Below are 11526 nucleotides of genomic sequence, written 5' to 3'. Positions count from 1 at the left end.
AATGGTAATGGTAACAATCGTGGGGTAATTATCGTCATGATGAATCTGGACGGGGTATCTTTGACAACTTATCTGATATTCTTCATAGACCAATCGGACTCCTATTTCCCATAGGAACAACTTACAATTGGGTTAGGTCGTACAAGGTGTACCCGGATCTGGGCCTTTACAATTACTCCAATAGTCTAATGTCGCATGTATGTATTGCAAAAGCCCATATTTCAAATGGGTGGCAACATCAAGTTTTACCAGTGTGGCCCAATACCTTAGATAATGTGCGCATTCGGAGTTCAAGCTCAACCATCAAATTCTAGTAATACTAACACAAGCTATCTTCGTCCAAAAAAAAAAAAAAAACACAAGCTATCTAATTATTTAGTACCACTGATCAGTAGATTTCCATAGGTTCATGGTAAAACTGCTTCGAGCTTATGATCGATTTCATGACGGCTTTGATTTGTTCTGATTTCATGTAGATTAATTGTAAGCTTGATTTCATATTGAAGCCGTATGTCATGAATGAAGCATTCTGCACTGGTTCAATGTTGATGAGTAATAAACAGTGAGCAGTATATTATTGTGACCTCATGAGCTGGGGCAGATTGCCAGTTTATGAGGCAGTCTTTGGTTTGGGGAAATCAAGCCAATATGCACTGCTTCTTGCCTTTGTTTCTCTGAATCCAAGATTGATAACACGTAAAGTGAACCAAATGCAGGCTCAAAGCTAGAAGCAAGAAAAAAATTCTTAACACACCGATAGTTTATACAGCAGAAGATCAAGCCAAAAATTGCAAGAAAAGGTTACTTAATACAGACATATAGTGATAGTTAATACAGCAGAAGATCAAGCAAAAAATTGCAAAAAATTGCAAAAAAATTTGGACCATTTCTCGATTTATGCGTGTCATCCTTGCGCAGGGGCCATGCTAATCTTCTCTGTATCGTTCCAATTTTATCGGATGTCCCCGAAGGGACAAGCTTAGATGGGAGTCAATTGTATATAAAGAAGTCCTTGTAGACAGAGGTTTCCGATGTGGGATTATTTCGTAGCCTTTGCTCTTTAAGAGTTGGGGACTGTTTGGGCCTGAGAGGCGTTTGCAATCTGTTATAGATTTGAGCACAATAAAGTCATAACAGGGCCTTGGTCAAATTCGAAATGGCATGGATCTCAGATATCCTAGATCTTGAATTCAGGAAACAACAAAGTAGAGAATCGTATGCTTTGATACATGAGAGAGAGAGAGAGAGAGAGAGAGAGAGAGAGAGAGTGAAATTACAAGGAATCAAGGGGAGGGTCGTCGTCGGAAGTTGAGGAGGAAGCGACGGAGTTGAAGGAACGGGAAGCAGAAGAGGAGGTACAGAACTTGGTCGCTACTCAATCTCTCGGGATTGCAAGCTATGTATTGACACGCGTATGCCGACATGTTTGCTACTCTTACCGCTACATAGCTGTTCAACACCATCTCTCTTCTCCTGTCTTCCTTTCTCTTCCCTGCTGCCCTTTGGATCTGCAATTTCTTCTTCCTCTTCTTTTCTTTCTTTATTTGGTCCCAGCCTGAGCCTGGGTTTTGCTTGATTGTATAAATACCGCTTATGTCCTCTTGTTTTTCTTACAGAAATTTAATAATAATTCCCATTAGGAAAGAAAAAAAAAAAACATTTCATTTAACACACGTTAGTTATTCTCGATATAACGTGTTAGACTATCTTACATAGATTTTTTAAAATGAGCATACGTACATAGTCCTGAATTTTCTCTGAGACCTTCCACCATAGATTGCCCAAAAACTATGGGTTTGTGTAAACCCTTCTTCTCTCCTAATGAGTTTCTGATCTTCTGAGCCTGTCACAGCTCAATAGCCTCCTTCACCTTACCACCAGTCATGAGGATGAAATCGTCACTGTCACGCTGAATTCGAGTCCTTGATATAGGAGACTTCCCCAAAATTTACAGAATTCTTTGGTATAACAAACACCTATTAGACAACTTTCACTAGTAAATTCGAACATTAAATCAACTTTCACACCTCATGCACCTTAAGACATCGCTGGAGCCGCCAGAATTTGCAGAGAAATTGTCTAAAAACGTAAGACTTCCAACGGTTGATTCATTATCCACGCCCAACAACTGGACTAGTCGAGGCTAGATAGGTGTCGAACATTAAGAGGCAAATCAAATAGGGGACCTGACGGCGGATATCTAGTCGGTCCCCATCTATAGCTCTGAGCGTGGTCTTTAGGTGTGTGTTGATGGTTTCGGCTTATATTTGAGTGTTACATACATCTATATGGTTCAAGCTTAATTAAAAACATCATTAAAAAAAGATAAACATATCTTCTTACAATGTTAGCTCCATATAAATGAATAATCTATATATACTAGCACTTTTGTTTTACACACTTATTATGTCACTTGGCACATTGGTTAACTTGTTTAAGCGTAAATTATTTATTTCACGACATTAAATTGATCGTTTTGTGAAAAACCACAGGTTAAACAGAGATTAATCTGATGCTTCTATAATTGATAATGGAGCTTTTGTTGGGGTGGGGGCAATGGTTAGAAGATGGCAGTAGGTGAAAGAGTCCATGGTAGACTCCAACCTTGTGTTGCTGAGTTAATGGCATGGTGTGGAGGAATGTCTTACTGAAGAGGGAGTTCTGGTTGATAAGGTGCGTATGCTTATGAATGCAACTCGCTCTCATGCTCTTCGTCATATTCGCAAAATAGCTAATGGTGTTGCTGATGTTGTGGCAAAGTGAGTACCCCATTTAGAGGGGCGTTTATCATGGTTAGAGGTTGAGCCCGATTGGTTTATGAACGTTATCAATGGTAACAGACCCGTAACTGATTCTCGAAATAGGGATACAAGTGTAGATTTTTTATCTACCACTGGTAGCTCCCGTATTATGTAATTTCATATTATCAAATAAAACTTCTTATCATCGCAAAACCCTAAACAAAACACAGAAAAAAAAAATTTTGCAATTGTCAAAAAATGAAAAAAAAAAAAAAACCTAACAAGTAACAATGAAGTGACGAACTGAGAAGTAGGGGTGGACTTTTAGGCACCAAAAAAACCGAAACCGGTTAAAACCACACCGAACCGACACCGAGTAATCGAAACCGAATAAAACCGAGGCAATCGGTTCCAAAAACCACACAAATCGAGTAGTGCGGTGTCGGTTTGCGGTTCCGTGCATTCTAAAAACCGATTAAACCAAACCGAACCGACATATATTCATTCTACATATATTAATTATTAATACTTAATTCTACATTACGTGTCATGTTCTTATCGGTTATGGGTTACAAATAGTAGGCTTTCACACACATGATCATGTCTTTAAGTGTTTAAGTCTAACCGAATTCCTTCCTATATAGTTTTATCTTTTGTTATATATGAATGGTGGAGGCTTCAATTGAATTATATATAAATTTTAGCTTCATTTTTCATTTAGATTACTTATTTGAACCTATTAGATTAACTTATTTTAAGTGTTGATAGTTTATAACTTTGATATTTTTATTTTTTATGTTTTTTGGTTAAATGTAAAAAATATTATGGATAATAGATTTTGTAACCGAAACCGCACCGAAACTGAACCGATGTTAGGTTAACCGACGAGTGCAGTCTTTTATATATTTTTATCAGTTTCGGTTATAAGAAATAGAAAACCGAAAATTCTATTTCGGTTTTCAGTTAGTGCTTAAAAAGCAAACTGTTGAGACCCAGTCCACCCCTCCTGTGAAGAGTGGCAAAGTGCCAGGCGAATGGCGATTTAAACAATTTAAAGTTCAGTTGCGGTTAGCTCGAAGCCTCCCAACCAACTCCACACCTCGTCTTCTCCGCCCTCCCCTCTCTGTATTATCTGCCCCCCAAACTCCACATTCCCACTCTAAAGTCTAAACCCCCCAATCCCTCCTCGCATTCTCCGCACCCCAAAAAATGGCCTCCTCTCCTTTCCTCTCCAAGTCCCCCATTTCCTTCTCCTCTTCCGTCTCCACCTCCCTCCCATGGCGCCCTTCTCTCTCCTCCTCCTCCTCCGCCGCATTCCGCTCCAAGCCCCGCCGCAGGTCCCTCACCGTCCAATCCAAGATCAGGGAGATCTTCATGCCCGCCCTCAGCTCCACCATGACCGAGGGCAAGATCGTCTCCTGGATCAAATCCGAAGGCGACGTCCTCTCCAAGGGCGAGAGCGTCGTCGTCGTCGAGTCCGATAAAGCCGACATGGACGTCGAGACTTTCTACGACGGCATCCTCGCCGCGATTGTCGTCGGCGAGGGCGAGTCCGCCCCCGTCGGCGCCGCCATCGGGATTCTCGCCGAGACTGAAGCCGAGCTCGAAGAGGCCAAGGCCAAAGCCAAGACTGATTCCGGCGCCGCGAAGCCCGAGGCCGCTGCCGTTACGCCCTCTACTCCTCCTGTTACTGCCAATCCTGCTCCTGCTATTGCGCAGCCTGCTCCTGCTGCCACGTCAGCTGCGCCGGCTGGGCCCAGGAAGACTGTGGCCACTCCCTTTGCGAAGAAGCTGGCTAAGCAGCACAAGGTGGACATTGCCGCCGTGGTGGGGACCGGCCCGTTCGGGAGAATTACTCCTGCTGACGTGGAGGCTGCCGCGGGAATTCAGCCCAAGAAATCCGTGGCTGTAGAGTCTGCTACGGCTGCGGCGGCTCCGTCCAAGCCTGCTGCCGCCCCGGCATTGCCTCTACTTCCAGGCTCGACTGTCGTGCCTTTCACCACAATGCAGGCTGCAGTTTCGAAGAATATGATTGAGAGTCTCTCGGTGCCGACTTTCCGGGTGGGTTATCCGGTGAACAGCGATGCCATCGATGCGCTGTATGCGAAGGTACATTGGGGATTGTATTTGATTTTCGTTAGGATTTTGCAGTTGGAATGTGGATTCAGTGTGATTGGTGTTTGCATTTATAGGATTTGAGCTGAATTCATTGGCATTGTGCAGTTGAAATCAAAGGGTGTGACCATGACTGCCTTGCTTGCCAAGGCGGTTGCTCTGGCGCTCGCTCAGCACCCGGTTGTGAATGCCAGCTGCAAAGACGGAAAGAGCTTTTACTACAACAGTAGCATAAACATCGCCGTTGCTGTGGCTATTGACGGCGGGTTGATAACCCCTGTTCTTCAGGATGCAGATAAGGTCTGATATTTGTGAATTATAAGGTATTTTTTTTTTTATTGTTTCGTAATGGTTTGTATTTTGTTTACTGTATACTGAGTGGTAATTTTTACTTGTTGGCACAGGTGGATTTGTATTTGTTATCCCAGAAATGGAAAGAGCTGGTGGGAAAGGCCCGCTCAAAGCAACTTCAGCCCCATGAGTACAACTCAGGTCTTGATCATTGAAACTCTTGTTCATGTTCACTGATCTCATTGCATTCTGTTGTACAATGTACTCATCAGGTTATACTGAATCCTATGTAGGAACTTTCACTCTCTCCAATTTGGGTATGTTTGGAGTGGACAGGTTCGATGCTATTCTTCCTCCAGGCCAGGTGAGTTTTAATCCTCAAATTACATGAACTGATGACATTGTTCTGCTTGTTTGGAGATAAGAATTGTTAAAGTTTGCTGAAAATTTGGACTGATGATCAGGGTGCTATCATGGCTGTTGGAGCTTCAAAACCCACCGTTGTAGCTGATGCAGACGGATTCTTCAGTGTAAAAAGTAAAATGCTGGTGAGTATGGACACAATTTTATTGAAATTTATGCCATGTTTCTTTATGTTTGATGCACTTATATACTGGAGCTCTATTAGAATATATATTTCACGTTTTACCCCTTTTTAAAGCATCAAGCTCCTAAGTTGAAAAACTGAACCGCATAGCATGCATATGAAAAAAGTACATGACAGTTTCCTTGTTACACTTGAAAAGGGGGCCTTGAATTTCTTTGTTATTAGTTGTTAAACTTGTGCTTGTTCTACTGAATTCCATATATTACAGAATGCATAGCATGCAAGTCATTGTTAGAGGTTTTCATAGCTTTGCTGAAAGAAAGAATGATAAGAAGCTTTATAAATTTTACAGTGAGTAGAAGATGCATGTTATTACTACCTTAAGATAAATGGTGTGATGTGCTGAAAGTATCTGCAGATTTATACCTTTCTATTCTTCATGCTTGTCAATTAGTTCGTAGGAGAGAATCTTGGTAGTAAACATACCTTACAAGGAACCACACTCAAGCATATCTATTATATTGTCATTTTTCTTTTTCTGTGCATCAGTAGAAACTCTAGGAACAGAAAGTTAATGCTTATGGGATCTGTCTACAGGTGAATGTAACAGCAGATCACCGAATTGTTTATGGAGCTGATTTGGCTGCCTTCCTAAAGACATTTGCAAAGATTGTTGAGAACCCAGAAAGCCTGACATTGTAGATAATGTTCAGGACTCCCATGATCAAAAGATTTTACCCTCCGGCCTCTATTTCTCATTAGCAACAAAGGGATGATCATCTTCCAAACGGGGTGCCCAACTAAGAACACACATTTGCAGTCATTTCTAGCATTTTCTGCTCATGTTGTACTTTAATTTATTTTTCGACTTTTACTGTTGAGAAAATTTGGAAGAAACAGGAAATAGCAACTTTGACAATGTTTTGATAAATACTCTGCAATAATATATCACAATGCTTTGGTAGTTAGTTCGAAGCCCACAGCGGTTCAATTATCACAATGTTTGGCAGTCCTAACTTCATTATTTGTGGTTTTTCAAATCAAACATGGATAAATTGCCCAATGAAGCATTTGATCTTTTGTCAAACATCATGCAACAAAAGCTTTTGACAGAACTAATAAAATTTCTGAAACTGTGGTCTGAAGAATAACCCCCTACTTAATCGTATCAGTGGCACAATAACAACATTTATGTACAGATCCTCTTTTGTTCTGGAGAATATAGCATCGCTTAGCAAAAGCCAGGACAAAATTCTATACCTACTACACGAAAATACTCCTCAAGAACTAGACAGAGCTGCACAAATCTCAACTGGTACCACCCTTTTCTTATCAGTAGAACAGGCTTCTGTGTGGCGGGAAGATCCACCATATACAACACCTACTAGATGAATACTCTAAAGTCACCAGTCCAAAACGATATTCCTGGAAAGGTACAGGTTGTCAATGTAGTGGATAACCGGAAGTGCGGCACGGATGTACTGTTTCATTTTTATCTCTGCCGATTGATCTGTAACAAGTTCAATGATAACCAACAGTTAGCATGAAAAATTAAGTTGATCCGTAACAAGTTAGATGATAATCCATTATTAGCATGCATCATTCAATGAGAAGATCACATAAACTAACTGGATCTGCCTATGAGCTATAAAAAGATTGAGCCAGGAAAAACTACTGCACTTGAATTTTTAACTCAGTCATCTGACTCATCTCTCACTTGTTCAAGAGATGGTTTAGTGAATCATTTTCCACATAGATCACGAAGGTGAATTCTACCCCTTTATATTATCGTTTGTAATTTCTTCTTATTAATAGTGTGGAGAAATATGATGTTTATGTCAAGCACTGTCAATTAGTTGCATAGAATGCTTGAAGTGTCAGGTAATCTATTAACTCCTCGTCTTCACTATATCAGAAGAACAAGTAAGACCAAAATCACTCAAGTCTATCTAAGAAAACAAAACTCGCAGGCTGTTGACAGAGACAAAAGTCCTAATAAGATTATTGATACTCAGGGAAACGAGGATCGAGAATTAGTGTTATGACATAGTTATTTGATGTAGAAGTAGAAAATCTGAAATGCCGAGCTCTAACCAGAGTTATTTTATACTTACGAGTTTCTTTGAGATTTATCAGAAGTTGATCCCTTGACGGAAGAGCATACATCCCAGCAGCTACTGCCGTCCTGACTGCCCAAGTGTGATATGGGGCACAAACTTGGGCATAAGCTGTTGAAGCTGCCTCCTTTAAGGAGTCATCACTGAATGTGAAAAAGAACATAAAAACAAGTTAGAACAAAAGAGGAGAATGATATCCGATACAGAACAGGCAGTTATAGATTAAGATTACATGGGAGAACATACTTTGTGGCCAAAAAGTTTTCAAATATAGCTCTGATGAGGTCAAGACCCTGCCTAACTCGGCGTAAGTTGCGTGAGCGGCTGCCTGGCGATTTGACAGTGTCATTTGCAACATCAAAATCAAGTATGTTTTCTAAAGTGTCGCAAGTCTTTGCTGCTTGCAAGAGAGTCTCAACCTGAATGAAACAAGAAGAGTGTGAGATCCAGGAAGGCTAATGAATTGAGTGACTCATCAAAGAATAATACTATGAATCATGTCACAGGACAAAAAGAACACTTCAGCAGCATACTGGTTCAAATTGGGCAACTGGTCATAGGATTGTAAGAAAATAACGAAGGAATTCACATCAAGTCATAAGAACTCAAAGAACTGCAAAATTACTACGTATTACTTAGCAACAAATTAGAACCGCAATGATAGAAAAGCAACATGAAATGCATATGAAAGCATAACTATGAAGTATTGTCAATATTACATTTATCTTGGAGTGCATCATCACGAAAGATTCATAACTCCAACCAAACAATTGAAACTTAATCTGATATCAATTTGGGGATCTCAATTGCATCGCCTCCCCAAACAATTGATTTCCACACAACCAAAAGTCCGTAAATCGGATAAAATCCTACGGTTTTGCTAAATGCACCCTCAACATTATATATCCAGAATCAGCAAATATCTCCCTTATCAATCTTAAATATCAACAAAATAAAAAAATTAAAAAAAATAGACCCATTCAAGCAAACATGAACAGAAATTTGACCAAATCAAAGTTTGAAAATTGTGGATGAAACCTTTGAGACGTACTCCATCTCGGCGAACTTGAAAGCGAGGCCGAGGCAGCTGAAGAGGATGGAGACTAAAGAGCAAGCCTGGCAGAACGTATCCAAATGCAAATCACCTTCTTGTTGTTGGGACTCGAGAATCTTGGCCAGCTTATCAAAGGCCTCGACTATGGAGGTCAGAGGCGTCGGTGACGTGGCGTTTTCCATCGACATCTCTGCCGTATCGTTAATGGCTGCTGCCCTGTGTTTCCAGCGCCACCCTAGAGTCATAGATTCCACAATCCGCCTCCGTAAAACTTTGAGGAAGAGAAACACAAGGAAAAAAAATTAGAGAATAACAAAAGGGACGCCAAAGAAAATTGGAGAAGATGAAAAGGGGTAAGGGGTGGTGAAGGTTTGGAAGGTGAGCTAAGAATGCGGACTGCCTAGGGAAGAAGGAGAACCGCGTTTTGCAGGTCAAAACTGACGACTTTGGGGTCTATTTCTTGGTGTTCAAGGTTTTATGGACTCCTTTTTAGTTCTTGGTGATTTTGGGCCATTTTAGAAGGGAGGCCCAGTTATGTTGATGTGCAATTATAGTAAAAGGACAAAAAGCATGAACAAAAGATGTAAGCAAATAGTGTGACAATCCAAGTCATGCTTTTTGTAACCTAAAATGATGAACTGATCAACCTTATTACCAGTATAGTTTGCCTGATTTGTTACAATAAATATGCATTATCACTCTCTGTTTGAATTATAATTTGGTAACGATACATTAACATAGTCATTCTTCAAATTACGTGTTTGTTGATATTGAAGAGATATTGGAGTCAACCAAAAATAAGTTTATCAAAAATATGCATCATATGTTGAGCCACATACACAACCTTGGATTAGCTTGAAAGTGAGCATATGACATGGCGATGTAATAATAAAATCGAAGTAGCTAATTACCAACTCTCCTTAGATATTAGACGATTGGAGCTAGATACTCTCTAATAATGTGAAATAAAAAAGAAATAACTATTATGTTTAAGGTTGTTTTGTCATATGTGAAGAATAAAACATTCACTAAATTTATAATATATATTTTTTCAAAATAGTCATTTACGACTTTCATAAAGTTGGGTAAAATGAAAGTCTAAAGTAGTCATTACATACTCTATCACTATCATCTACATATAGACAAGTAGTTGTGAGACAAACCTCATTTAGTACATAAGATATATTACCTTTTAATCGCATTCACTCATAGAACCCTCTAGGACCTAATATCCTAAAGGGGGAACCCACAAGAAATAAAACAAACTGAAGCAAAACTAGAAACAAAACAAGATTAAAATAGTTAATGAACTAGGGCCAAAAAACCCAAATCCAAAAGATAGAGGCCCAATGAGGCAACAACTAAGAGAGATCCATTTCGGCGCCAACCCAATCCAGTTCAGTCTACCCTTCTACCCGCACGTTGTTGTACTGGGCAGAGTGTCGTTGCCGTTGCCACAATCCATACGCCATGATGAAACGATCCGCTCTCCTCGGCCTCGTGTTCGAACCTGATCGCCTCTAAACGTCGTTGTAGCCCTTACTAAAGTAAACCCCAATTCAACCCTTGCAACAAGAATCACCACCGATCTAGATCGCTGGCCTCGCTGTCTAAGACCTTTCCTTAGGGATCAATACAACATCTGCATAGCACACCCGCTGCCAAACACATCCTAGCCAAAATTAACTGACAAAACCAAAACAAAACCTCTCTCAGACCAAACTCGAATGATAGCTTCCCATTCCCATCCGACAAAACCCTTCGACGACAATAAGGCATGTGACCCACCACCGTATCTAGGCACCGTTGGACGAGGGCATAACTGGTGAAAGAGATGAGCCGGCAGCTAGGGTTTTTGGACTAAAACACCAAGAAAAGAATTTATAAATTCATTGAAATTTATAAACCGATGCAATTTTTTTCCATACTAAACAAAAGCAACCTCAACCATAACACCATCTAAAATTTTAGTTTTTATTGTTTTGGTAAGTTAAAGAAAAACAATTTTTACTGCAACAGGCCGCTGTGTGCAGATTTTAGAAGCACCACTAAGGCCCAATTTGGGACTGCTTTTGAACTTGCTTTTGGGACCAAAAGTTATTTTGGGTTGAATTTGAGGTGTTTGGTATGACCCATATAATTGATTTTAGAGGAAGTGATTCTCCCAAAATCAGGTTTTGGAGAAGCAGCAATGGGGTTGCTTCCCGAATTGCTTATGCGGGAATCTATCAAACACCTGCCCACCAACCCTCTCTATCTTCTCTTCATCGCCCTTGCAATTCTGGATGGCTCTGGAGACGGCGTCGGGGTCAAGGATGTCGGCCTCGAAGACGGTGAGGGTGGCGGGGGAGGCGCCGGGGAGGGCGAAGAGGTGGGAGGCGTTGGAGCCCGGGTAGATGGAGACGTGGACGGGAGTGTAGCCACGTTCTAAAAGGGTTTGACTAGCCAGGAGCCGATGAAGCCATTGCCGCCGGTGACACACACGGCCTTTTCCGATGATGAAGCCATTGAGAGTGATAGTGAGAGTGAGAGTGAGGTTGATGAGTATTCTACTGTTCTTCTGCTGCTCAGCCTTCACTTTTATATACACATTTTGAATTTGGGTAATTTTTGGTAATTAAACAGAACAAATCACTTTTAATACAATGTCTATTAATTTTT

The 11526-nt window shown here is 40.6% G+C and overlaps 2 protein-coding genes and 1 non-coding gene across 3 annotated transcripts; 1 reads left to right on the top strand and 2 right to left on the bottom strand.

Annotated features, from left to right (window-relative positions):
• Nucleotides 1-697: 697 nt before the first annotated feature.
• On the bottom strand, nt 698-1557 carry LOC101298990. The gene is made up of 2 exons (XR_184512.1): nt 1278-1557; nt 698-1102 (listed from the first exon to the last, which is right to left on the bottom strand). It is a non-coding gene; the product is annotated as an uncharacterized LOC101298990 (transcript).
• A 2393-nt stretch (nt 1558-3950) lies between these two features.
• LOC101308461 (dihydrolipoyllysine-residue acetyltransferase component of pyruvate dehydrogenase complex-like) lies at nt 3951-6669 on the top strand. The gene is made up of 6 exons (XM_004298242.1): nt 3951-4850; nt 4965-5156; nt 5261-5348; nt 5441-5511; nt 5612-5695; nt 6292-6669. Exons 1-6 carry the CDS (start codon nt 3951-3953, stop codon nt 6394-6396), a joined length of 1440 nt encoding a protein of 479 aa, XP_004298290.1. The 3' UTR covers nt 6397-6669.
• A 165-nt stretch (nt 6670-6834) lies between these two features.
• LOC101298698 (glycolipid transfer protein domain-containing protein 1-like) lies at nt 6835-9256 on the bottom strand. Its single transcript, XM_004297072.1, has 4 exons — nt 8850-9256; nt 8058-8230; nt 7809-7954; nt 6835-7204 (listed from the first exon to the last, which is right to left on the bottom strand). Exons 1-4 carry the CDS (start codon nt 9108-9110, stop codon nt 7098-7100), a joined length of 687 nt encoding a protein of 228 aa, XP_004297120.1. The 5' UTR covers nt 9111-9256; the 3' UTR covers nt 6835-7097.
• Between the last annotated feature and the right edge of the window lie 2270 nt (nt 9257-11526).

Source organism: Fragaria vesca, linkage group LG4 (genome assembly GCF_000184155.1).
Source record: "Fragaria vesca subsp. vesca linkage group LG4, FraVesHawaii_1.0, whole genome shotgun sequence".
NCBI lineage: Eukaryota > Viridiplantae > Streptophyta > Magnoliopsida > Rosales > Rosaceae > Fragaria > Fragaria vesca.
This window is presented reverse-complemented; position numbering and strand designations above follow the sequence as displayed.